The sequence below is a fragment of the Coptis chinensis genome, chromosome 6 (assembly GCF_015680905.1).
Source record: "Coptis chinensis isolate HL-2020 chromosome 6, ASM1568090v1, whole genome shotgun sequence".
Lineage (NCBI taxonomy): Eukaryota > Viridiplantae > Streptophyta > Magnoliopsida > Ranunculales > Ranunculaceae > Coptis > Coptis chinensis.
The window spans coordinates 2,772,460-2,799,282 of NC_141461.1; the positions used below are offsets into that span (position 1 = coordinate 2,772,460).

The 26,823-nt window shown below is 35.5% G+C and overlaps 3 protein-coding genes and 1 long non-coding RNA gene across 4 annotated transcripts in view; all 4 read right to left on the bottom strand.

Moving 5' to 3' along the window:
* Window positions 1-2,952: 2,952 nt before the first annotated feature.
* Window positions 2,953-6,825, bottom strand: LOC147490720 (uncharacterized). The gene is made up of 3 exons (XR_015199000.1): window positions 6,768-6,825; window positions 5,800-5,867; window positions 2,953-3,442 (listed from the first exon to the last, which is right to left on the bottom strand). It is a non-coding gene; the product is annotated as an uncharacterized LOC147490720 (long non-coding RNA).
* On the bottom strand, window positions 6,588-9,256 carry LOC147490721 (transcription termination factor MTERF8, chloroplastic-like). The gene is made up of 2 exons (XM_086566484.1): window positions 7,936-9,256; window positions 6,588-6,924 (listed from the first exon to the last, which is right to left on the bottom strand). The coding sequence occupies exons 1-2, from the start codon at window positions 9,074-9,076 to the stop codon at window positions 6,875-6,877; spliced, it is 1,191 nt and encodes a 396-aa protein (XP_086422610.1). The 5' UTR covers window positions 9,077-9,256; the 3' UTR covers window positions 6,588-6,874.
* A 3,345-nt stretch (window positions 9,257-12,601) lies between these two features.
* Window positions 12,602-13,764, bottom strand: LOC147490722 (transcription termination factor MTERF8, chloroplastic-like). The gene is made up of 2 exons (XM_086565505.1): window positions 12,921-13,764; window positions 12,602-12,693 (listed from the first exon to the last, which is right to left on the bottom strand). Exons 1-2 carry the CDS (start codon window positions 13,762-13,764, stop codon window positions 12,602-12,604), a joined length of 936 nt encoding a protein of 311 aa, XP_086421631.1.
* A 1,480-nt stretch (window positions 13,765-15,244) lies between these two features.
* The window catches only part of LOC147490723 (putative DEAD-box ATP-dependent RNA helicase 29), a 62,870-nt gene continuing 51,291 nt past the window's right edge, over window positions 15,245-26,823 (bottom strand). The window contains exons 8-9 of the mRNA XM_086565146.1: window positions 16,173-16,244; window positions 15,245-15,821 (exon numbers count right to left, since the gene is read on the bottom strand). Of these exons, the coding sequence (XP_086421272.1) occupies window positions 15,616-15,821; window positions 16,173-16,244 (278 nt within the window). The 3' untranslated portion in view covers window positions 15,245-15,615. The remainder of the gene's footprint in view (window positions 15,822-16,172; window positions 16,245-26,823) is intronic.

The window sequence follows — 26,823 nt, forward strand, 5'->3', positions numbered from 1 at the left end:
TAGACTGAGCCTCCTCAATGGGTAAATATTCCTTAACATAAACATGCAATAGAGATACCACTAGCCTTGGACGCGATGATTTAGGATAATTATTTAAGTTCCCAAAAGTTCATGTGACGAATAAAATTCATTGCTGACACAGGCAATCAACCATTGAGACAGAAAAAATCCACCTATTACATAAAAGACACTACGGTGAGTAAAGGTAAAACCCCCCATCAATTAGAACCAACGTGAAAGTATTCGAATAAATTACTTTAAGTCTGCCATACAGCGTAAAAATACAATTTCAAAATCAACTAAAGAAAATACATTTATTAAAAGTGTCATTTGTTAAACGATCAATTTTTTCAAGCATTACAAAAGAAAAAAAAAAGGTTTATTGACAGAAGCAAATCCTTCCTACACACTCAAATCAATTATTCATAAAATAAATAAATAAATAAATAAATAAATAAATAAAAACAAAAAACATAATAAAATAACTCTGTAAAAAGTAAACAAGGAAATTTGCAGTACAATCAACGATGGGCAGATGCAGATGAAGGTATTATCAGTGATTTTTTTTTAAGAATAAAGTGTGAGTTTACACGTGTTATCTTTCTGTAAAATAAATCAAATCTTACCACGTGTTCATTATACAAACAAATGTGCTTATGCATTAAGCACACCAAACAAAATTAAAAGCCTAAAAATTAACAGGCCTAGAAATAATAGATTTGAAATAAAACATGCCCGACCACATTGTACTTCAAAAATTAAAAAAACAATAATAATTTTAAAACCAAAAACCCAAGCAATGGATTACACTTCAAAAATCAATACATAGATTATTAATTCAATTGGACTTTGGCCTCTTGAACCATTTGTTTCGACCAAATATGATCAAAACACCAAGTGTTGATAAAAAGACGAAGAACGTAGAAAAGTAATTAGAAAAATGATGGTGATCGGGGGAATGATGAGACTGTACCTTGCGGTTGCCTACGTACCCAAATTATCAGTGGGATCAAGTACTCAAACTCAAACGCATTAAACATCACTGATGGTCTAAGGAAGGATACATATTTGTGACTGACTTTCTCAAATCAGTCCAAAACATGTTAGCAGATATAAAAGAGTCCAATTGGCGCAATATCAATAGATCAGAATGTTCTACTAACTTTTTTTCTTGTCGTTGTCTATGCATAAACGTCTCCACCGATTCGATCCTTGATTTTCAATTCCTCATCGCATGCTGCCTTGCCATGCCATATCACTCACCCTTGTATATCTTCTTTTTTTTTTTTTTTTTTTTTTTTTTTTTTTTTTTATACTAGCACTTATATAATATTTCTTAGATCTGGTTTTCCATTGCTATTTGGATTCTTATCTAATCCGAATTCTTATCTAATCCAAACTCATCCAAACTCTTGTCGACTCCAAATTCTTATCTAATCCAAACTCTTATCTAATCCGAATTCTTATCTCATCCAAATACTTTGAGTCCAATTCGTATTTAACTTCCTTTTATTACTATTATTACTAAACTGCCCCTACGTTTAATTTTCAACGGTATAATCCAAGTATCGCTATTCCGTTGGCACGCATCGTCGAATTCAAATTTTGTATTATTACGTGACGCGTTCGGTACAGTTTTCGCCAATCGAATTTTTTTTGCAAATTTTATTTCTGTGCATATTTTATTTATTTCTGTGCATTTTCGGCCATCTTTTATTTAACTACATTGCGTCCCGTATACGTTAGTTTGACATTATTTCGTTCCCGATAATTCACGAATTTTTTTCGACAATCAATTTTCCAATTATTTCTTTTCGCACGACACTTCGTTATACATTCCGCTCATTTTTCTTCTCTTCTTTGCCATGTGAACTTTGTTCGCATGACAAAGAGGGGGCGGTGTTTCGACCCCCACCTACGTGGCAAACGTTCATTAGTAGGGGTCTCTATTTTATTCATTTAATCGACAGGGCTAAAGCCCAATTCGCAATATCATGGATCAAAGTACATGCCCATTAACTCATGTGTCTAAAGGCTGAACCTTAGCCACATGGCTTGCCACTAATGTACGTTGATTTATGTCCAGATTCGTTCCTTATCAAAAAGATAATTATCAGTTAGATTTATATTCTATCACAATTACTCAAGCTACAAGAATACTTGAGCTACAAGGATTCTCTACTCTACCTATATAAATACCAAACTATTTTTCATACAGAACTACGTTCTTGAGACTTGATCCCACTGATAATTTGGGTACGTAGGCAACCGCAAGGTACAGTCTTATCATTCCCCCGATCACCATCATTTTTCTAATTACTTTTCTACGTTCTTCGTCTTTTTATCAACACTTGGTGTTTTGATAATATTTGGTCGAAACACCATTAACAATCAATGTACATATATTATTTTTTCAAGTGGACTTTGGGGGCTTTGGATTGTTAACTATCAATGTAGCAGGCCCGACCTATAAGTATTTTTTAAAATTTTACCAAAATAAAATAAAATAAACTGTATTTATAATTATCGTTACAAAATATATAATAGAAAGTAAATAAAAAATAATAATGGCAAAGCCATAATGAAAAAAAAAAATGCTATTAGATAACACAGAATAAATAGTAGAAATAAATAAAATAAAATAAACAATGCATACCTTTTATGCATGCAAACAAATAGTGAAGTAAATAAAATAAATAGTGTCTAAACATATTTAATTAAACATATATACCTTTCATGCACATTTCTTCATGACAACAAGCTCATTCTGATCATGGGACAAAACTTACTAATGGAATTAATTGCATGCAAACTAAAGTATTCTACCACTAATGAATCGTGTGTTGTATACAATAATTGTTTTCTTTTCATTTTAGTTAAATAATATTGTAAGAAAACAAAAAATCAAAGAAGATTATGTTAATGATTATTTGTTAATTAAATAATTAAAAATAACCTTTTATGAAAACAATATTAAAAAATGCAACCCGTTAGTAGAACGGGTTCAAAAACTAGTATATATATTAAAACATCATAGGAACCACACTACAATCCAGTAAGAGTTTTGGCAGGAGGTTGGCATCCTAACCCTGAACTGCCCATTTAGCCAACTCATGAGCTTCAGTGTTATACCTCCTGCTAATCCAATGGAACTTACAAAACCCAAAAGACCTACAGACCTCATCTACCATAAACTTTATAGGTTCAAGTCTCCAATTACACGAATTTGACTCGATCGTGTTTACAACATTATGAATAGCTAGCTTGTTGTCCCCCTCGAAAGGAGTTAGCTCCTATACTCCTAGCTAGCTTTACTGCTACCTTTATTGCCACCATTTCGTCTTCCTCTACATCCCTTGATGTGAATCTCCTTGAGGCTGCTGCTATTAAACCTCCTTCGTTGTCCCATGCCATAGCTCCAGCTGCCGCTTCTCCATTTTCCCTGAAAAAAGCAGCATCAAATCTTATTATTATTGTACCTAATTCAATTACAGGAAATAAATCTTCATTCAGACAGTTATTTAATTGAGTAGAAACTCTGTTTTGGGACTGGTGACCCCCAACTCCCTGTTCGCCTTCAAAGGCCTTAAGGATCCTTGTCCACATTGTTGAAGTCCTTATTAAACTTTCTCTATTTTTGCTCCTGCCTTCAAACTTCACTTTATTTCTTGTTTCCCATAGCTCCTGCATTATTATCATTGCCAAAATCCCTTTTTCTACTACTCCATCATCCTGGTCCTTAGTCCACTCAATGAACATGTCCAGCCACTCCCTAATTGTATTGCTAACTTCCTCTTCTACTCTGCCCCCAATGGTAGAAGCAAACCAAATTGACTTTACCCAATCACATTGAAAAAACAGATGTACTGGGTCCTCTTGGACCTCTCCACAGAAGGAGCAAGAGAAGTCACCCTTCAGTCCTCTTCTACTGAGCAAATCCCCAATTGGGAGACATCCCATGTACAGCTTCTACAGAAAGATCTGTATACTAGCTGTGATAGGTATTTTCCAGATAGCTTTAACAGTCCTCATGTTGAAATAAGAGGACTGTGCTACCTCTTTGTTCCCCATCAGCTTCTGATATGCTGACTTCACAGTGAGAGTACCATTTCTAGTACCCATCCACCTAATCTTATCCTGACTACCATAGCTTGGCCTGATAAGCACTTGTTTAATGAGATTACTAACAGCAGATGGGAATAGGTGATCAACCCTATTTATATCTCATCCACTCCCATCCTCCAGAATAATGTCCTTTACTTTAAGCATTTGGAGCTCTGGCCTCAGAGGCATCAGCTCTCTGATAGTGATAGGCCTTTTATTTATGCTCAACCATGGTTGAGTCATCAGGGAAACCTCATTCCCTTTCCCTATACTCCACAAGCACCTATCTGTGAGTGTTATTGCCACCCTATGTATCCCTTTCTAGAACCAGGAAGCATTAGGGGGTGGGTTTTCTTTCACATCAAACCAATGCCTTCCATATATAGCTATAAAAGTTTTTGCCCACAAGGAAGTCTTATCAGTGAAAGCCTTCCAAGCCAACTTAGCTAACATAGCTCTATTCATATCATGAGCTTTTCTGAATCCTAAGCCACCTTGGGCCTTAGGTTTACAAATGTTATCCCACCCCATGGTGTGGATGCTTTTACTTTCCTCAGTACTATGCCACAAAAAATTTCTGCAAGCCTTATCTATCTTTTTCACAAGTAGATGCTGGAAGAAGATAAGTAGCCATTTCAAAAATTGGTGTGGCTTGTACTACAGCCTGGATGAGGGTAGTTCTTCCAGCCAAGGAAAGAACTTTAGCCCTCCATCCCTTTATCTTCCCATGAACCTTATCAACCAAGTAGTCAAAATCCTCTCTTTTCTTTCTAGTGAGGACTATAGGAACCCCTAGATACTTATCTTTCATATAAAAAAAAAACTCATTTTCCAAAACTTTTTCGAAATCTTTTTATGTTTATTATTCACATTCCTACTGCTATAAAAACTAGATTTATCATAATTAATTTTTTGTCCAGGCACCTTACAATAATCTTCCAAAATCTTTTTAAAATTCCCATTTTCTGTGAGATTAGCCTTAGTAAATAAAATGAGATCATCAGCATACAGTAAATGAGTGATAGGTGGAGCTCCTTTTTTAATCTTAATCCCATGTAACTCCCCTTTGTGTTCAGCTAAAGCTATCATCCTAGACATAGCTTCTGAGACCAAGATGAACAGATAAGGGGATAGAGGATCTCCCTATCTCAGCCCTCTGCTAGAAATAACAGCTTCCAAAGGAGCTCCATTCAAAAGCACTTTAAAAAAGACAGTAGACAAACATTGGGAGATGAGGAGTCTCCACCTTTCATTAAAACCCAATCTATGGAAAATCTTATCAATAAAGGACCACTCTACTCTATCATAAGCTTTTGACATATCCATTTTTAAAGCTACAAACCCTTTTTTATTTTTCATATGCCTCATATTAAGAAAAATCTCACTAGCCAAGCCTATATTATCTCCTATGTTCCTACCTTTTATGAAAGCTCCTTGAAAAGGAGAAACAATTTTATTTATATGTGCTTTAATTTCAATCTATTAGCCAGCAGTTTTGATATGATTTTATAACAAAAATTACAAAGACTGATAGGTCTAAACTTAGAGATATGATCAGGATTAGAAATTTTAGGAATCAGAGCAATAAAAGTCTCATTAAAACTAGCATTCATCTTACTATGTATAAAAAAAACTCTTGAACACAATCAATTACACTATCCCCTACCACTGCCCAGCATTGTTGATAGAAAGTACCTTGAAACCCATCTGGCCCAGGGGATTTAAGAGCCCCCAACTTCTTAACCACATGCCAAACATCATCTCTAGAATGACAAGCAATAAGAATATGATTTTCTTTATCAATAATACAAGACCTAAACAGGTTAAGAATGTCCTCATTATCTATAGGATTACTAGAATCTAAAATATTTTCAAAATATTCATTAATACTATTTTCCTTTTTCTCTGTTTTATATATCGGGATATTTCAGTTAGTACTATTTTTTTTGGAAAGAAAATATATAGCCTTTAAGAGCATTCCCAATGCAGATGTGACAATATTAACTTCCAAAATATCAAAAACCTTTGCCCAATGCGCAAAGATTCAAGATGACTATTTTCCCAAGTCAAAACGAGAGTGAAACCTTCAACCGAGATAGTAGTTGAGTTGGGTACTTCGGACGGGATATTTTATTCCGTCTCGTGTATTTTTTTAAATTTTTTCGGTTTTTTTTTCGAACGGAATGTTTCGTTCCGTCTCGCGTGTTTTTTCAACTTTTTTTTTTCATTCCGTCCGGCACGTTTTTTCAATTTTTACATTCAGACGGAATCAAACATCCCGTCCGAGAATAATAGTCACCTTTGTATTAGGCAGCCTCACCTTGCTTTTCACCAAAACGGTGGAAAAGAAGAGAAATAGAGCTGACGTAGAGGTGAATAAGAGTGACTTGCATTGGGAATGCTCTAAAGAATCACAGGCACCAAGTTTGGATCTAACATACAATTTGGAAGATCCCCTCTGCCCTACTGATGACACATTCAGCTTGCTAGAAACTGGGCATTCCCATTAAAATGTCTGCTTGCCCATCTATATCTACTGAAACTAAAACTCATACATCGAGATATAATAGAGTTCCTAAGAGCTATCATGGTCCAATTAGATTCAGGCTCATTGATTGCCTTGATAACCTCCAAAAAATCTCCTTCAAATGCAAACTCACTACCTTGTAAATGTTCACCTATCTTTACTGCCACCTCTGCTACTTGTATCTCGGCTTCCATAGCTTTACTAGCCTTGAACCTCCAGAGTGCTGCTCCTACTATGTCTCCTTCACTGTTCCAGGCAGTGTTTCCTGCGCCGCTCCAGCCCATCCAATTTCCCTGTAAAGGCAGCATCAAACCTAATTATAATACACTCATTAGGAAAAATTGGAAAAAAGGTTATCCAGATTTATATGTCTAACGATAGAGAGAAAGCTAGTGTAAGGAGCATCTTCTCTGAATGCTTGATAGCATTTGTCTGCCTCTGACTTGATCCTCCTTAGAATCCTCTCCCTATTAGCCACCTTCTTCTCAAACTGCACTTCCTTTCAAAATTCTCATATAATATGCATCAACATACATGCTTGAGTACTAGCAAGAGCATTGCTATCATTCTTACTGGGTATGTCAGTTGAAGAAAGAAACTCATATATATTCTAACTTGAGATACGTTTGTAAGTCCTTATATAAACTTTTCACTTTGTTATGAGACATGCGTCCTGACATCTGAGTTTGGAGGAATCTATGGTTTTGGAAAAACCTGAATACGGAGACTTGAAGAAACTACAAATGGGTCTTGAGATCCAACATCTCTAGACTTGAAACAAAATTTTTTTACGTTGATATAGACAAAATATGGCATGAGAATTGAGATGCTTTCAAGTTTCAAAATCGGTAGCCTCACTTGACCTGGTTATCACTGCGCTTAAAATCAATTCTTAACGGTGTTATGGACTTATGGTACAATTAGATACGAGATAACATTACAACAAATAATACAAGCACTATCTAATCCAGGATATTCATTGTGATCAAACCATTTTCCATGTTAAAAGGACATTCATATTCACCAAACAATAAACCACAACTATGAGAACTAGTAATTCTACAATAAAATTAATTAATGAAAAAAAAACTGCAAGCAAATTAAATAAATAAAAGAAATGTGTGCTTCTTGTGCTCATAAAACAAAGTACATAATTGACAAACAAAGCATAGTGTTGGCGTTTTAAGCTCAATTCACGCCCAACACTCCTCAATGACATTGACTTTCTGAAACTCGAATCTGATATCCCTCAAACATTAAAACACCAAAAAGAGGGAACACTAATTATATAGATCGAAACTGACCTTGGTACAACTTCAAAAGTTCAGGAGCTCTGTCCTCATACTTGGCCACATATTTCTGGATGAACTTGGCATCAGTCAGATATAGTGCACTAGCGAGCTTTCCATCTTTCTCAAGTAAGCTCTTCGAGATCAGAAACTCAATTACATTCAACCTCAGAATAATCCGCTTATACAAGCTAAGACTGAATACTTTTGGGTTTTTGGCAAGATGTTCAGCCTCCCAATTCTTTCCGTTCATGAAAAAATCTAATCCAATCCTAAGCTTTTCCTCTGAAATAGCCATGCACGTAGGGTGGATTCTAATCGCCAAACGAATTTCCTCATCTGACCAGCCAAAATTTCTAAAAATTCCCATTTTCACTTCTCGCTTAGCCTTACATGCACTTGACACTTCACGAACAGCATAGACGAACATCTTGCTAGAAGGATCAAAACCCAATTCAAGAACTTCTTTGACCGCGTCACTAAAATTATCATTTTCTTGCGCACATGATCGATGTCCAATAAAGATTAGTTTGGAGATACTAGAATCTGGTACACCAATATCACGCAAGATCTGAACTTTGGGCTCCAAATGTTTCTGAGGATCCAAACGAAGAAACGCAACACTACCCCCTTCGATTATTGCTGAAACTACATTCTCTTCTCTTGGCAATAACGTCTTGAGCAGTTGGAAACACGGGATGATCGTGTATTCTAAACTGGAATGTAAAACGTTAGAGCATTTTGTAACGAATTGACATATGTCAGTGTCAGAAAAACCAAGCTGTTTGAGATATTGAAGTTTAGGTTCAAGGGTTTGGTCTGGATCGGACAACAGAACCACAGGGAATCTACTGATCATAATTGTGATTTGAGTATTGGTAAATTCATATTTTTGGAAGAGCTTCAAAACTGAGTCGGGATTAGTTGTGCTCTCAAAGTGAACTTTTTTAGCAGCTTTAATAGCTGCTTCAGTGGAGAGACCACATGACTTTTCAAGGTAAGAAACTGTGAACGAGGATGAACAATGACTTTCAGTACACTTTGAGAATGATTTGGAGAACGGGTTTTGTATATAGACGAAACGCGTATTCAGATTTCTACCTCTATTGGCTTGAAATAGCAATTTTCTACAAGCTACTAAACAAGACATTGGCATACTATGAAGGGACAAAGATGGAGTTGTTATATTTCTACTAATAAATAACCATATATAAGCATGAAAGCCAAACAATCACAAAAGAGATTGTAGCATAACTTACCAGCATAGAAAGGATTTTCGAAACCCAACTTTCAAGTCTGTGTCTGACTGAAAGATTTTGTTAAACGCTTGGCCTCAAAAATACCGTTCGGGTACCAAAAACCGATATATGTTCAATATTTCGGAATCCCCTCTTGGCAAGCTCGAAATATTCCTATCTTCCAAGACACCTGTTTTTTTTTAACAGCGAAGCCGGGCCACCGAAATCAAGGACCAAAATATCGAATTCCGATGTAGCCAACAACCGAGACATATCGCAAATATCAGAAATATCAAAGATATACATTTTTTTGTTGGTTAGTCAAAATTTTGTTTTGTATGTCAATATATCAAAAATATCATAGATTATATCGGAAATATCGTCAATATATTAGTCAAAGTCAACAATATCGGTCAAAATCAACAATTTATATATGATATATCGTATATATCGGTTGAAATATCGTTATTTCAGAAATTATGAAATATATAAAAAAAAAAACATATTCAATATTCGGTTGAATATCGAATATTTCTATCTCGGTGTACCCAAAAAACTAGATATCTCGGCGAGATTTTGGGCAATGACCGAAATTGACCCTCGGAATGAGATAAGGTTCTTCTCCTCCACGCACCTAGGAAGAAAAATCTGATTGAAATGAGTGGAATAATGTCGAAACTCCCAGCTGAAATCTTAATCGATATCTTATCAAGAATGCCTATTCTCTTTCTCGTTGCGAGCAGGTAAGTAAATCTTGGTACAACATAATAAAATATCCTAGTTTTATAAAATTTTGGGAGACGGACGACATAATAAGTTTCGGGAGACTGACACTAAGCTGGCATAATAAGTTTTGGGAGACAGGCGACACAGTTTATGCAACTAATGGACAGACGGTAGAAACTGTGCCATCTGTATCCCTTTAGCACCTCCATCTTCAACGCCTCCATTGGAACTAATTTTGTGTTTTTTATCTCTCAAATTTAGTTGGGCAGCAAAAAATGTTAAAAATCCTCAGTCGGGGTACTATAGCAGCCCATTATAACAGCTCTTCATTGGACTTGTTCTAATGAAAGCTTAGCGTCTTGTGGTGAAACCAAGTTTATTTACCTTACTACTGTGAAAGTCAAATCACCACCTCAACTTTATTTGGATATTTATACGTGTTATGGTTTGATACTTTCAGTGCTCGAGCCCATGTACAAAGATGGGCCTTAGTTTATATATAATCCCATTACTCAAGAGCATATTACTGTACCTAAGCCTCCATTGACGGTAGGTTTTGAAGAAGATTTGTTTGGGTTTAGTTTTGATCCAGTTTCTGAAGTGTTCAAGATCATTATGATAGTAACGTGGCGGGATACAGTTTCTAATCCAATATATGAGACAGTTGCACAGGTATATGATGAATTGAGTACATGCATGTGGGTAAACGCGAACAAGATTCTGTTCAACGTTCCAAGGGACTCGAATAAGGAATCAAATGTTTTCATTAATGGAGCTTTATACTGGATAGGAAGCTCATTGACCTCAACTGGTAAGGTGGTTTCTTCAACAACAAATTATTTTATTCAAGTTGGTTACGGAGGAATTCCCATTGCCTTCGGGTTTAGAGGATAAAGATATAAGACGGAATTTGTTGGTCTTAGGAGAATCTCTTGCTGTTGTTCATGTGATTCACTTTGAATATATTCGGATATGGGTGATGAAAGGATTACGGGTTAGAGTCATCTTGGTGTAAGGAATATTTTATCACACATATAACCAATGTTGTTCGCCTTGAGCACCCAGTTCCGTATCAGCCAAGTCAATTGATGAAGAACGGGGAAATGTTGCTTTTATGTTCTAACAGGTATCTAGGTTACTACAATTTCAAAACGAAAATATTTCGGTCTACTGACATTGCCTCTGTCTCGCGACTATTACCTCATCCGGGGAGTCTCATATCGCCAAGGACAAAGGAATTTCTATGATATTATGGTGTGGTGGTGGCAGCAGTAACTCAGCTGGAGAGAGTGAACGAACACTTCCAGGAAGCTTTTCTTGCAATAGAACTGGCTCCCCGAAGGGCCAAGCAGCAGCGTATTCGGAGCTTTACACTCGAGGGAATGCCGAAGGAGCTATCAACATTTTTCAACAGCTGAAATGGAGACTCGGACCTTTGGTGGACAGTGATTTGTTAGCAGTTGCTATGTTAAAATATAGACTCCATGCATGTTATAAAAAGCCTGTTTCCGAGTTCCGCGTGCGTTACTTCTTCAACCTTTTTTTAAAAAAACGTTTAAATGATGACTTGGTATACTATTGTAATTCCTTGTGCAAACATCAGCAACTCCATATTACATGGGCAATTTTTCATCAAGCCCTTCGAGATCAGAAATTGAATAACCACACCTTGGAACAGTCACCTTCTCCAAACGTAGGTCAAATAACAGACAACACTAGCAACCTCCAAACCAAATCTGTTAATGAACTTATCCAGCTTGTAAGCTATTCTTGACGAAAACATTTGACAATTTCTGATACCTTGAAGAACCTTAACCTGGAGTGTCCTGGACCATTTAGATCACTCTGCCTTCCAGTTTTGTGCAATAATGCTTACCATTTCCTTCCTTGACAACCTCTGAAAGGCAACGGCAATGGCAGAAGCAAACTGAAATCCAAAACGTTCCTAAAGCATCTTCCTAAACCAACTATTACTTCACGTCAGTAACTGAGCCCAGAGCATTATCAATTTAGGTTAATCATACAGCAGATGCACAAGGACAGGGATTTACTTTCCAACTTTACAAGGACAGTCATGCAAATACTGTAGGTGTTATGAGATTGGGGACCTCAATGTGGAGGAATCAGGAATGTACTGTTTTTTATGAACCTGACCACTGAAAAGAAATTCTTGTGGACTCTGTTGCAACTGAGAGAGCTGCTTCATCAGAGAGGTGTGTCAGTTAAGAAGGTAAGGAAATGGGAATATGAATAGTAGTAGCTCCGTAGATGGATCTGAATGTCAGACTTGGAGAAACTACAAAATGGGTCTTGAGATCCAACATCTCTCAACATGAATCAAATCTTTTCAAGTTGACAGACAAACTATTGCATGATAAATAAATAAAGGATTACTAAAGAATTCTAACATCTTTAGTGCTTTGAGATGCACAAAGAAAAGGGGTTAGTTGCTTTCCAACTGGACACAGATAGACGTGCAAATAGGTGCAGAAATCCTCCAAGACTCTTTCTATATACTCAAGCCTAGACTTCACTCATCACTCAAAACTGAAAAAAAAACGAGGTTACCAAACAGTACACAAGTATGAATTATTCCGAGCTAAATTAATTTCCAAATTCCAAGACAATTCTTAGTGCCGATGTAATGGACTTATGGTACAATTAGATAACAAATATCAGCACGATAAATAATACAAGTACTAATGAATCCAGGGTTTTCAATGTGAGCCATTCTGCATTCCAAGATTTTCCTTTAAAGCAACACTCATATTTGCCAAACAATAAAATGCAACTAAGAGAACTAATAATTCTACAAGAAAATTAAACAGATAAAAGAAATTTGCTTCATGTAACCAAATTGCTCATAACAAGAAAGTATAATGAATTGACAAATGAAGCATGCTTTGTTGACAATTTAAGATCAATTCACATCCTACAATCCACAATTTCATTCACTTCCTGAAACTCAAGTCTGATGTCCCTCAAACATTAAAACACAAAAATGTTGGAACGCGAATTACACTGATCGAAGCTTACCTTGGTACAACTTCAAAAGTTCAGGAACTCTGCCCCCATACTTGGCCACATATTTCTGGATGAACTTGGCATCAGTCAGAAATAATGGAGTAACAATGTGCATGTCTTTCTCAAGTAAGCACTTTGATATAAGAAATTCAATAACATTCAACCTCGGAATAATCCTCTTCTCCATGCTAAGACCGAGTATGTTTGGAGCTTTGGCAAGACGTGCAGGCTCCCACTTCTTTCTGTTGATGAAAAAATCCAATCCAATCCTAAGCTTTTCCTCCGAAATAGCTAAGCAAGTGGGCTGACGTGTGAAGGCCATAAGGATTTCCTCATCCGACCATCCAAAACTCTTATAAACTCCCATCTTCACTTCTCGCTTAGCCTTAGTCATCCCTGACACTATACAAAGTGCTTGTGCAAACCCCTTGCTTGATGGACTGATTCCCATTGCAATAAGTTCCTTAACCGTGTCATTAAAATAATTGTTCTTTACACCCAAGTTTTGAAATTCAATCGAGATGAATCTAGAGATATTTGAGTCGGGTACACCATGATCCCGCAAGATTTGAATTTTGGGTTCTAGAAACTTCTGAGGTTCCAAACGTAGAATATCCACACCAATGCTAGTCCTGATTGCCGAAACGACATTCTTTTCCGTTTGAAGTAACATCTTAAGCGAATTGAAAGATGGGATTACAGTGTGTTCTAAACTGGCAAAGAGATAGGAATTGCTTTTCGAAAGGAGCTTACCTATGTCAGTGTCAGAAAAACCAACCTCTTTGAGAAACTGAAGTTTGGGTTCAAGGGTTTTGTTTGGATCAGACAAGAGAAGCAACGGGAGTTTACTGATCATGGTTGATATTTGAGTATTGGTGAATCCGTGTTGTTGAAAAAACTTCAAAACTGAGTCAGGATTAGTTGCGTTCTCAAAGTGAACTCTTTTAGCAGCTTTAAGAGCTGCTTCAGTGGACAGACCACATGACTTTTCAAGGTAAGAGACTGTGAATGAGGATGAAGATTTATTTTCGGTAGACTTTGAGAATGATTTGGAGAATGGGTTTTGAAGGAGTATGAAATTGGTATTAAGAATTCTACCTCTATTGGCTTGGAACACTTGTTTCTTGCAAAGAACAAGGTAAGACGTTTTGCACTTAACAAAAGGGTTTTAGATATATAATAAGGTACCAGGGTTTAAAGACCAAGAATAATAAGTATAACAATGTTAAAAGTACAGAAAATTTCAAAGAAATTGTGAGATGACTTACGTTCTGTGTGAAGGGTTTTGCAGACTTGTTGCAGAGAAACTCAAGAGTGAGACAGTTCCTCGAAACCCGTTCATGCCTGTGTTAAGGAAAAATGGCCTAATACGGCGAAATATAGATTTGTCTGATATATCGGTACATATTGGTGTAAAATATGGGTGCAAGTTGATATCCAAATATTCGAATCCGAATTCGGATTTGAAAAATCAGATAATTATCTGAAAATTTCAGATATTGGATTCGGATAATTTTTTTTATATCCGAACTGGTTTCGGATACGTATCCGCATCTGAAAATATTGGATCCGATTTAAAAAATTAATAGTTATTATATATAATTTATTTATTTATTTATTATTGTATAAAATATTATATAAAATAATAAACTAATAATATAAAACTATAATAATAAAATAATAATAATAAATGACAAATATATATATATATTTATAATAGTTTTTATAGTGGTAAAATGAATTATTCAAAACAAATAAAATTTTAATTAATACTAATTTTCAGATCGGATATTATCCGATATCCAATTCAGATATCCGAAATCGGATTCGGATAATTTTTTTAATATCCGTCAGATTCGGATATCGATATAAATTTTCGGATTCGGATACAGTCATATCATAATCCGAACCTAATATCCTAATGTTAAAATCAATCGGTTAAAATTCGTTACACGAAACCAATGTTGATATATCGACAAATATCCCAAAAGTTTCAAGTCTAAATTTTACCCAAGGCATACGATCTGAGTTTGGAGGAAGAAACTGTATCGTCTGGTTGACTGTTTAAGCTTGTATAATTCAGAAACGACACTTTCTCCCACTGGTTAACAGATGAAGGCAACTTATTGAGTGCAATGTCATTCTGGCTTGCCTCAGTACGTATCAAAGCTTTGGTTTGTGGCTGGATTGTACGTTTTAAGTTGCAATCATCTCATAACACTTCGCGTACCACATGCCCGCAAAGGCACATTTTTTCACAAGCCACCTGTACCACAAGTGGAGGACTGAATGATGATTCACTTGCACCGTCGTGTTTTTTTGCATCCTACTGCAAGTACTGCCAAATAAATGTATATCTAAACTTGGAAATATTACATCTGGCACTTTTCGGCAAAAGGCACTACTGGGAACACATTTGATCAGAAGCAGTTCCCAGGACATTGGCGCCAATGAAGACATTTCCGGAAGTATTTCTTTCGATTTTTACATATATATTTAACAGAAACAACAGTGCTTCTCATAAAGCAAATAGCAGCAACATGCGGAAATTTCGTTAGAACTACAAAAATGAATTTATATAGTTAAAACTTCGGAATCTGTGGCAGTAGAGACTGGTTCTTCTGCTGGCTTGGTGATGCATAATCTTCTGCCCAAACCGGTTATCTTAAACTTGTCGGTGATATCAATCCTTCTTTGAACAGTTCACCTACTTCTTACCTTTTTTCCCATTCTTCCCAAACTTCTTGCCCTTCCCAGGTTTGCTTTTCATGTACGAGATTTTACTGGCCTGTTGCTGTCTTCTCTTGCGAACTTGATCGGGATTTTTAATTTCCGAAGGCACATGCGCATTGGGAATACCGTGCTTCTTGCCCCCTTTGTAATTTCTGTTATCTCCTCGCATTTGACGGTCTCCTATAAAATAGAAGAACGGTCACCACACAATCTTTTGATTGTGCATCACAATGATATGTTGTCATTATAGACACTTGCAAAAGTCATTACAGAGTTTTCTCAATTAAATATGACCAGAAGGGCACAATTTGCTTCCAAAAAATTACTGGCAATTATTGGCACCAAACCTTGCATTACTGAAAAGTTGCTATTGATTTCAGCATGCTAATGGACACCATAAAATAAAGAGCTTGCTATAAGAGATTACGTGAGAAAAGATAGTTACACGCAAGAAAGATTATTCATGCAAATTTCAGGCAGAAAGTACAAATATACACGAAATGAAGACTGTTTCTAATTCATAACCAATACCTGAAAAGCCTCTGTCACCTTCTGAACGCCCCCCTCTATAGTTTCTATTATCACCTCGCATTTGACGGTTTCCTATAAAACAGAAGAACGTCACAGTAAATTAAATGAATGTCACAAGGCAATCTTCTGACTTGCATGATACCCGATTGCGGTCAATGTAGAAAGTAATCAAGTCTACTTGAATGAAGATTGTTTCTAATTCATAAACAATACCAGAAATGCCTCTGTCCCCTTCTGAACGCCCCCCTCTATAGTTTCTATTATCACCTTGCATTTGACGGTCTCCTATAAAACAGAAGAATCGCAGTAAATTAAATGAATGTCACAAGGCAATCTTCTGAATTGCATGACACCCCTATGTGGTCAATGTAGACCCCCGAAATCATCATTATAGAGTTTTCTCAATTAAGTATGACCAGAAGGGCCTATTTGCTTTGCAACAAACCATTGGCAAGTATTGGCACCAAACCGAGATTTATTGAAAAGTTGTTATTGATTTTAGCATGCTATAAGAGAGTCCTTAAGAAAAGATGACATATGAATTAACAGACATGATATAAACAAGGAAAGCAAGAAAGAAGTCAAGCTTACACGATTGAAGATTGTTTCTAACTCACAAAGAATACCTGAGAAGCCTCTGTCAACTTCCGAATGGCCACCATCAGAATTTGTTCCCCTAAGAGATACCTTATGGTGTGAACGTTCTTTCCACCGCTTATATATTCCAGTCTTGGTAGATTTAACTTTCGAGCCACTCTCTGTCTTGACCTGCACAAAATGTAAAACATCTTTTCAACAAACATGTATGGCCAAACGGTGAAACTTTGTGATCTTTTATAGTCTTATTTCCTGAAAAGTTTGTATCCATATAAAGTAATTGAAAACCAAAAGCAGACCCAAAGAAGAGAGACACTATAACCCCAAAGTCCCAGGTATAACCTAAACACCTTCATTTTCCACTGTACATCACAACCAAACAGATACTCAATGCACACAATAGGCCTTCAGAGATACTAATTCAGTCAAAAACATTGCTACCCTTGACGCCTAGATGCCCCTATTTACTTGAATTTCATATCCGAACATAAGGACAAAGCATATTTATGACTAAGATCAGGGTATAAAACCATACCTTTCCACTGGCAGTCACACGGTCATTGTCGCTTAATTTAATGTACCTCTTGCGTTCTGTTGACAAAATAATAATTCAAGTTATGTTACAGAATCCCTGAGGAAAAATAACCAATCAAAATAGCGTTGTTGGGAATCAGGAGTACCTTATCCCAATGATAGTCAGATTTCTGCTTTTGCAAACCAGTGCTATCATCTGCAACTAGATCAAGAACAGCAGCATCCAACCTATAACAATCAAGTAGATGTTTAAACAGGATACATGATCAAAAGAAGTTATCTTTTCCCATTTTAAGCACAAAAGTGAACTTTCCACTCAAGTTTTAAGACTATGAATTACTATGGTCATTACTACTAGATATTTGCTCATTTAATTACACAGGCAAAATTCTTCTGTACTAATGCCTTTTCTAGTTCACAAAGGATAAGAACACGTTCTCTTGTTAAGTCTCGCACATTTTTCTTTACAGACTTGAGAACAAAGAATACCAACCCATAGTGGGATTTACTACTAGATATTTGCTCATTTAATTACACAGGAAAAAATCTCCTGTACTCACGCTTTTTCTAGTTCACAAATCTGAGGGTAGCTTAGTTTGGTATGCACATTTAGTCTGAGGGCTTTTCAATCTCTTTGTAGGAATTATGTTATTGTCGTTATTGTAAGAAACTCAGACTTTGAAGTTTTACGAGTGGGATTTTAAATATAAAGAAGTGAATCTTCCAACTGGCTAGGTGTTTAGGTATGAGCAAGTTGTATGCATGTGGGAGTTGTTATAGAGACTTAGGTTCATAAATCTCAAAGAAAATTCATAATGGAGGAAAGATAGATTTTTTTTTTAGTCCCACTAAACTAAGAAAGATTCTCATACCATGGCAAGATATATCTTAGAAGTAGCATATGTGATAGTGACATTGCTAATATATAAATGCAATAGAAGCTAACTTTTATTTTGGATAATATGATTTTGGGTGCCACTAATTACAAACTTTGGTGTAAATGAAATTCTAATGCTCAGTAGTGTGAATTTGTCTATATAGTTGTTTCTACTTCGTCAACTGTTCTCGAGGTTCCATTTCGCCTTTTTTTTATTTTACTTGTACTTGTTCAATGATTGATTTATGAGTAGAATATGTTAGAACTAGCTAGATACATAACGTTCACAACAAAGTGCATCTTTCGTTACGTTTTGCACGAGTAAAATTGTGAATTTCTTGGGGTTTTCAGTTACTGACAAGGGTTTTAGAACAGTTCAAAATCAACTATCTCTTGATACTAATGGTATTCTTGATATTCTTAAACCTGAAAAAGCTAGCTTCTCCTGATCTCTGGCATTTGAGTTGGAATAAAGAGAGATTTATGTGTAGTTCAGTTTTGATATGTCCTTTATCCCTTTTATTTCCGAAACCAAAGTGAAGAAAACATTTTTTTTTTCTCATTCCTAGGGTATATGTCCGAAACCCATCCGTCCAGAGAGGGTGAAATCATGTTCAGCAGGAGCCAGTGCAAATCTTGGAAGCCGCCTACCCTGGTCAGAGGTACAACATGTGATTGAGTTAATATTCCGTTTCTGATTTTTGGCATTTTGTTGCAGTTTTGTTTATCAATTATGTTTATTACACATCGTCATTAATTAATCTAGAGTCTGGTTATTTCCATGGTAACTGTGAAGGTTTCATTTGGCTACGGTTACATGTTTAGTATTTCCTTAAGAGTTCATGGCAAATGGTACGCCAGAGTACCAATCTAGCGCAGAGCAGTGGGCACAATCAAGGATAAGTGAGAGGTAGGGACAAAGGAAGAAGAAGAGAGGAACTGGTAGGGTAGTGGAAGATGTGAGGACAAGAAGAGAGAACAAGGAGAAGATGCACCATTCAAAGACCAGTAGGATGGACCTGTTTCTCCCCCTCTCTCTCTCGGCACCCAACCAAAAACTTGCTTCACTCATGGAATTATAATCTCCAGAGCAGAAGCATCTAGACCACAACTTCTGCAAATTTCTTTTTAAAGACTTCAAAGGTAACACATTTGAGATGGAGATTTGTTCTCCTAACATGCAGTGTGTGCTATACTGTGAACAGAAGTAGCTTAGAATTAAAGGATTGCCAAGTGCAATGCAACTTCCGTGGTAGTTGACCCATATTGGATAATTTTTATGCTCTGTTAACGTATCTTAATCATTGTCTTATAATGTGTATCCTGTTTATTATCAAGGACATCGGACACAAAGATCCTGGCCCTATATAAGATGGTCTCTCCTTGATCTGTCTCACTGGATAGAAGAATTTTCTATTTAGCTTGTCGTTGAGGAATTTGGAGAAACCAAAGTGGATGAGTTAGACAGTATATGATGTTCAAACAAACAATTAGCAGATAGAACTGCTATTTATTTGTTTAATTAGTTGATATTATCAATGCTTGAAACAAATATACTGCGATAGAACCTAGTCAGCAACAGGAGAGAACCTGGCTCACACGCACATAGGAGAAAGATTTCATCCTTTTTGTTTTCTGATCTTTCTATGAATTTCGTAGGGAACAAACAGTATTACATACCTGTCAATCTTTTTTTCTTTTTCTTTCTAATAAATATATTCTCGTATCCTAAAAAAATTATTATCCAACTAATAGAACATCATCTAAAATTAATGGAGCTTCATGAGACAGCAAATAACATGTAAGTATATTGAAAAGTACAAATGAAGAACACTTAGATAGGATCAAAATTGATACGCAAAAAATATCAATATCACACACTTTCTGATACTTAATTCTGATGTCCCCAAACTTAGGGAAACAAAAACAAGATAACCAAATTAAGTCAATCAAAGCTTACCTTGGTATAACTCCATAAGTTCAAGGGCTTTGTCCTTATACTTGCCCACAAATTTCTTGATGAACTTTTCATCAGTCATAAACAATGACTTGACAACCTCGGAATAACATTCAACCTCGGAATAATCCGCTTATACAAGCTAAGACTGAGTACGTTTGGGTTTTTGGCAAGACGTTCAGCCTCCCAATTCTTTCCATTCATGAAAAAATCTAATCCAATCCTAAGCTTTTCCTCTGAAATAGCTATGCACGTAGGCTGGTGTCTAATCGCCAAACGAATTTCTTCATCTGACCAGCCAAAACTTCTAAAAATTCCCATTTTCGCTTCTCGCTTAGCCTTACACGCACTTGACACTTCTCGAACAGCATAGACGAACATCTTGCCAGAAGGATCAAAACCCATTTCAAGAACTTCTTTGACCGCGTCACTAAAATTGTCATTTTCTTGCCCACATGTTCGATGTCCAATCAAGATTAGTTTGGCGATACTAGAATCTGGTACACCAAGATCACGCAAGATCTGAACTTTGGGCTCCAAATGTTTCTGAGGATCCAAACGAAGAAACGCAACACTACCCCTTTGATTATTGCTGAAACGACATTCTCTTCTCTTGGCAGTAACATCTTGAGCAGTTGGAAACACGGGATGATCGTGTATTCTAAACTGGAATGTAAAACGTTAGAGCATTTTGTAACGAATTGACATATGTCAGTGCCAGAAAAACCAAGCTGTTTGAGATACTGAAGTTTGGGTTCAAGGATTTTGTTTGGATTGGACAAGAGAACCACAGGGTATCTACTGATGATAGTTGTGATTTTAGCATTGGTAAATTCATATTTTTGGAAGAGCTTCAAAACTGAGTCAGGATTAGTTGTGCTCTCAAAGTGTACTTTTTTAGCAGCTTTAATAGCTGCTTCAGTGGAGAGACCACACGAGTTTTCAAGATAAGAAACTGTGAATGAACAATCATTTTCAGTACGCTTTGAGAATGGTTTGGAGAATGGGTTTTGTATATAAACGAATCGGGCATTCAGATTTCTACCTCTATTGGCTTGAAACAGCAATTTTCTACAAACAACTAAACAAGACATTGCATACCATGAAAAGCAAAGGAACTACAAGGGCTTTGGAGACGTTAAAGGGTTTTGCACTATAAGATTTCAAGTAAAACAAAGATGGGGTTGTTAGGGCATCACCAATGGGGCCTGGATACGGGCCTCTATCTCCAAATTTAACGGACCTTAGCGAAAAACTGCTTCTCCAATACGGGCCTCTAAATGGGCCTCCAACTTATTCTATGGATGTTTATAAAGAACCTGAAACCCAAAGCCTAATTGAAACTTTGCACATGACATATGACTTCACTTAAGTCAGCACATGACTTCACTTTTTGATTTTTCGGTCTTGTTTCACATATTACTAGCAACAAGTATGCAAACTGAGCTACACATCAGTTGTTCAGTCTTTAAACCGGTCTTTCAAGATCGATAGGTACCATGGTTTCAATGGATTCTGATTGTGTGGAATAAAAACAGTGGGGGGCTAATTGAAAAAGAGGGGGGGGTGGTTTCTAAATTATTAATAAAGGGGGAGCTGGTTATAATTTCAGTGAGGGAGGTACTTCTCAATTAGATAAATAGTAAACTTTGCCTATTCGATGGTGAGAGTTAGTTCCGGAAAACCCGACTATCATATAGTGTAGAGATATGCATGTGTAATGCACGTATTAACAGTATAGGAAGTCACATTGATACTTTAATACTTAAATTAAACATAGGTTGTACAGAGTTATATACCCACTACCCATTTAGCTATATTATGAGCGTCATAATTACATTTACCTTGAACCCAAAAAAATTTAAAACCGACTGTAAAATCACTTGAAAGTAACTCTTCAAAAGCTTTCTAAATACTATTACAGTGGTCTTCTAATCTCAGACTGCTATCCTTTACTACAACAACCTTCATAAGTTTTCGTTGTCACCTATTACCACTGTGTTGACTGTCTGTAATCTCTTTGCTAACAGTACTACTAATTCTCCTCTTTTAAACTATGCTTGCATATAACATTATAACACTTGAACCTGCTGTAAACCGCACCTAGAAGTCGTCCATCATGTTTGATATAGTTGGAACTGCTAGAAGTGAAGGATTAACTTCTCTCACGCATCTTCTAGTTTGTACTTCAGTAAGATGGTTAACATATTCTTGCTTAAGGATAAATAAATAATTGATTATGGTCACGCTTAGTAGGGGGGCAAGGGCATGCTCAACTGTAGATTGTATAGGAGCTATTATACAAAAAACTACACAAAAATCAACAACAATAATATTATATATATAAAAACAAAAAAAAAATAATCATAGTGTCTATACAGAACACAACAACAAAACAACAGGAAAAAAAAACACAACCTGTACAGAGGGAAGCTATTTAAAAGAAGAATACTTCATATCGGTAGAGGTTGTACTATATAAATTATGTAAAGAAAAAATAAGATAGCGAGTGCAGCATCTCCAACTTAAATCTATATATCATTAGAAAAGTGAAAACATAGCAAAACATAAAAATATTAGTAACTAAACAATTCATTATCACAATGATCATTATCATATTCATTAACGTAAAAACATGGCTTAATGTGACTTACAACACAATATCAAAGTTAACATCAAAGAAACAAATAAATTAGTTAATGAACCTAAAAATCAGTAAATGAAGAAAGAGAGAGAGCTACAAAAAAGGTAGTAAAGAAAGCAAGATGATGCCAACCTTGAAAATCCTTGCATCAACAAAAAAAAATAGCTCTTAGTGATATCACCGAAGCATGTGGTAAACTCAAGAAGATGCTCAGATTGGACTTAACTCCACAACAATGAGATAGCAACAATAATTCTCATCAAGATGGATTGAGCTTAATGTAAAATCATTTCACTTGGTAACATATGTAACGTGTCGTTGACATATCATGATATTCATAATAAGAGGGTATTGTTGCTCACAACTCATGCCCAATAAAGAATTTATAAAGTGCATTAGCTACGAATTTAGAAAAAATATGCAAGAGGGAAAAGTTTTCTTCTAAACAAACCAAGTTTGCATTACAATAATAGAAGTTTGCATTACCCGTCCAAATGAACTTGAGATTGGTGAGTAACTGGCTCAGACTCATTATCAAAGTGAATTTTCTCCATTGGCTTAATGTGTGTTTGAATAAGATCAGGCATCAAGAGTAGGGGAGTCCTACTCATATATTCGACCTTTTCATTTTTTAGCCGGAGTAACTATAAGAGATGACTTAGGTTCAGTAATTTTGGAAGCATCCTTAAAAAATTGACTCAACACTCCAAACCTACCTAAAACTTTAGAGTTTGTTCAAAGTCTTACTTCCGGTATGGTTTAGTAGTTATTACCTATAAACCCCATCAAAAATAATAAAATAAAATCCATCAAAACAGGAGGAAAAACCTAAATCTTATTGAAAGCAATCAAGTCAGTTCCTACACAATTCAATTAGTTGCACTTATTGCTAATGGACGACCAGTTCAATTAATCGCAATTATTGTTAGTGGATGAAGAGATAATAGTAGAAATTAATAATTAAAAAAAAATCATGAAATTGAATGAGGTAGGGAAAGAAAAGCACCTCACATTCTCACAATCGTCGAAAAAGAAACATTTTTGTAGAGAAAGAGAGATAGAGGGAGAGGTGACGAATTTATAAAATATTCAATAATAACTGAAGAAGCTTGAGTCGAGAAAGAAATGGGGGTGACGAAGAGAGAGACTAAACAAAAAAAAATAAATAAAAAAAAATAATAAATTATAGACACAATGAGATAGGGCGGAGAGATCGTAGCTTGAGCAGAGAGTAAGGGTGGGAGACGAAGAGGGAGAAAGGAAAAATTGATAATTCGAGAAGCTATGATAATTGACGCAATTTACGATCTCTCCCCTATTACATATGCTATTTACTAAAATGCCACCGTGACAAACTCACACTGCACTATTGCTCGCTCGCTCACACCCAAGCTTTTTCTTTATAGTAAAGATAATGCAATAACTAAACCACGTATATAAGATAAGGATTTGTTGTGTCACTAAAAAAGTTTCTTCTCTATAACCAATTTCAAGATGAAAATTATAGAACAATAAATGGGAAAATCAACCTTACACCGAAAGTAACGCCTATGACCACCACCACCACGAACCGTTGCTAAGAAAGCATGCCTTGCGACTTAACAACAACTCTCTAAAACTACCAATCACGGAGGTCATTCGTTCAACACTTCAACACCACACACCGCTAATAAATGTTTTGCACTTTTCCGGTTAATTAAATATCATCAACAAAGATGACACATGTTTCGGTGCAATCAAAACATGCACAATCCACGATGCTCAAATTCACAAACAAATTATCAAAACCTATTACTAATTGAAAACTGTATATACACTTGAGATGGTACATTTGCTAGTTGAAAATATTGGACTTGTCATAGTTTTTACTACCTACATTTTTCCTTTTCCTTTCTACTTCATTAATAGAATAAACATTTATCTACCCAAAAAAAGAACCCTGCTCCCAATCCCATCTACGACCTGAATAATTTCAATTTGACTTATTTATAAAACCTTCACAGGCAAAAACACCACTTTTCAATCCCAACGGTGTTTGCATACAAAAACAATGACCCTCCACTCTCAATGCTAAGAAACTTGAAATATGTCAAATCTATATAACTAATATCATTTTCCTAAATACATACTAAATAAAATAAAATAAAACAAATAAAAATACTTTTAGCAGATAGTCTTTTCAATGAACCTTAAACAAATATAACTATCCACCTCTGATATTAATATCAAATACGCTTCAAAGTCATTCAAAACATTACAACAATTTCGTTCAGACTTCAGAAATCCAAAAGTTTATTTAAAGGCTAATAATGGAAGAATGCGTATAGGACGTTACATTATTGGAAATATATCGTGTGGCACTTGCTTAAAAAATAATAATAATAATAATTGATCTTAATCAGCCTATGCACATCACACGATGCTAATGACAAAATGCAAATACATAGAAGACTGAGAATCCATCACAATTGAGCATGAGAATTTGCAATTTATGTCCATTACCGATATAACATGGTGAAGTATAAATCCCATAATCTGATATACATATATAGTTTTATCACTTTTCTTGTTTTCTTCGAAGGGCCATGCCATCAAAGGGATCCTTTTATCATAATAGGAAGCTTAAGATTAAGCAATACATATATATTGCATACCTCTATGAAAGTCATAGTAGCGTACATAGGGGTGTTAATGGGTCGGTTCTGAATCGGTTCTTACCGGTTTCGGTTCTGGGTCTATTTTTAGCGGTTCTTATCGGGTTTGGTTCTTTCGGGTTTTTTCTTATATTTTGAAAATCCGGACCCATACCCATTAAATAAGTCAGTTCCGGTTCCAGTTTCGGTTCCTTATCGGGTTATACATTTTTATTGCTAAAATTATTTTTTTTAGTTAGATAACCGATATAAAAGTTGGTTTACGGGGACTATAACACTTGTCATCGATATTTTTGTCCTAAGAAGTAATGGTCCTAAATTCAATAAGAATATTTGAAAGTTATCTAAAAATTTTAAATACATTCTCATACATTATATGTATGTGTATATTTTAAATCGAACATATGTATATTATACTATACGTAATGCGTCATATATAGAATAAATACCACATATACCACAATTGTTAGTTAGCATTGCACGTATTCGTTATATAATATATATACATGTAATATATCAAGCACGTACACGTTCATGTATTAGTTAATATAGACAGTGCATAAGTTAATTCATAGTATACGACTATACATATAGACATAGACACGTAAATATTATTATTAATATTTATAATACACATATTTAATGTAATATTATAAAAGATGCATTTAATAACACACATTCATTATTATGCTAAATATTATATATATTTAGTATAATTTTACACCTAACAAATATAGACTATATATAATACTATATATAATAATAATGTTTGGGTTTGTTTTTATTTAGTGTAATATAATACTAAATTCTATATATCAAAATCAAACTAATCGGTTCCGGTTTCGGTTCGGGTACCCATCGGTTTTTTACTATTCGGTTCTAACGGGTTCGGTTCTTTATCGGATCGGTTCTTGAAGACCCACTTTAAATGGGTATAACATTTTAGGACCCAAACCCGCTATAAATGGTTCGGGTTCGGGTAATTGGGTACCCATGCACACCCCTAAGCGTACATACTTATGTCATACATGAACTCTCTATTTGCAAAATCCACAAATATTAAGTAGAAAGTGATCTTACTCATAGTAAGTTTGTTCATCCACAATGATATGCCTGCTTTCACCTATTGTGTTGTTGTCAAAAAACCTTCATCCACAAACTCAGTACGAAACTATCGTTGATAACTTTCTTCGAACAATTCATATGCAGCGCAAAATTTTAATTTACCCCCATTCTAATAACAAATTAGTAAAACCATGTATGTTTTCCCAGCCCCCCAAAAAAAAAAGACAATTGATAAAAGCACGAAACCAAGATAAACAATCTACTTACCTTCTCCACAAGGAGAGTTCCTGGCTGTGATTTTCAGAACTTTGGTGGGTATTCTG

Excerpts from the sequence above, each read along its gene's own strand:
- LOC147490721 (XM_086566484.1), bottom strand. The coding sequence starts at position 9,076 with ATGCCAATGTCTTGTTTAGTAGCTTGTAGAAAATTGCTATTTCAAGCC. Across the intron at positions 6,925-7,935 it reads ACTTTTGAAGTTGTACCAAG|GGAAATTGGATGGGCTGGAG; the intron begins GTCAGTTTCGAT and ends CTGCCTTTACAG.
- LOC147490722 (XM_086565505.1), bottom strand. The coding sequence starts at position 13,764 with ATGATCAGTAAACTCCCGTTGCTTCTCTTGTCTGATCCAAACAAAACC. Across the intron at positions 12,694-12,920 it reads ACTTTTGAAGTTGTACCAAG|AATTATTAGTTCTCTTAGTT; the intron begins GTAAGCTTCGAT and ends ATTTTCTTGTAG.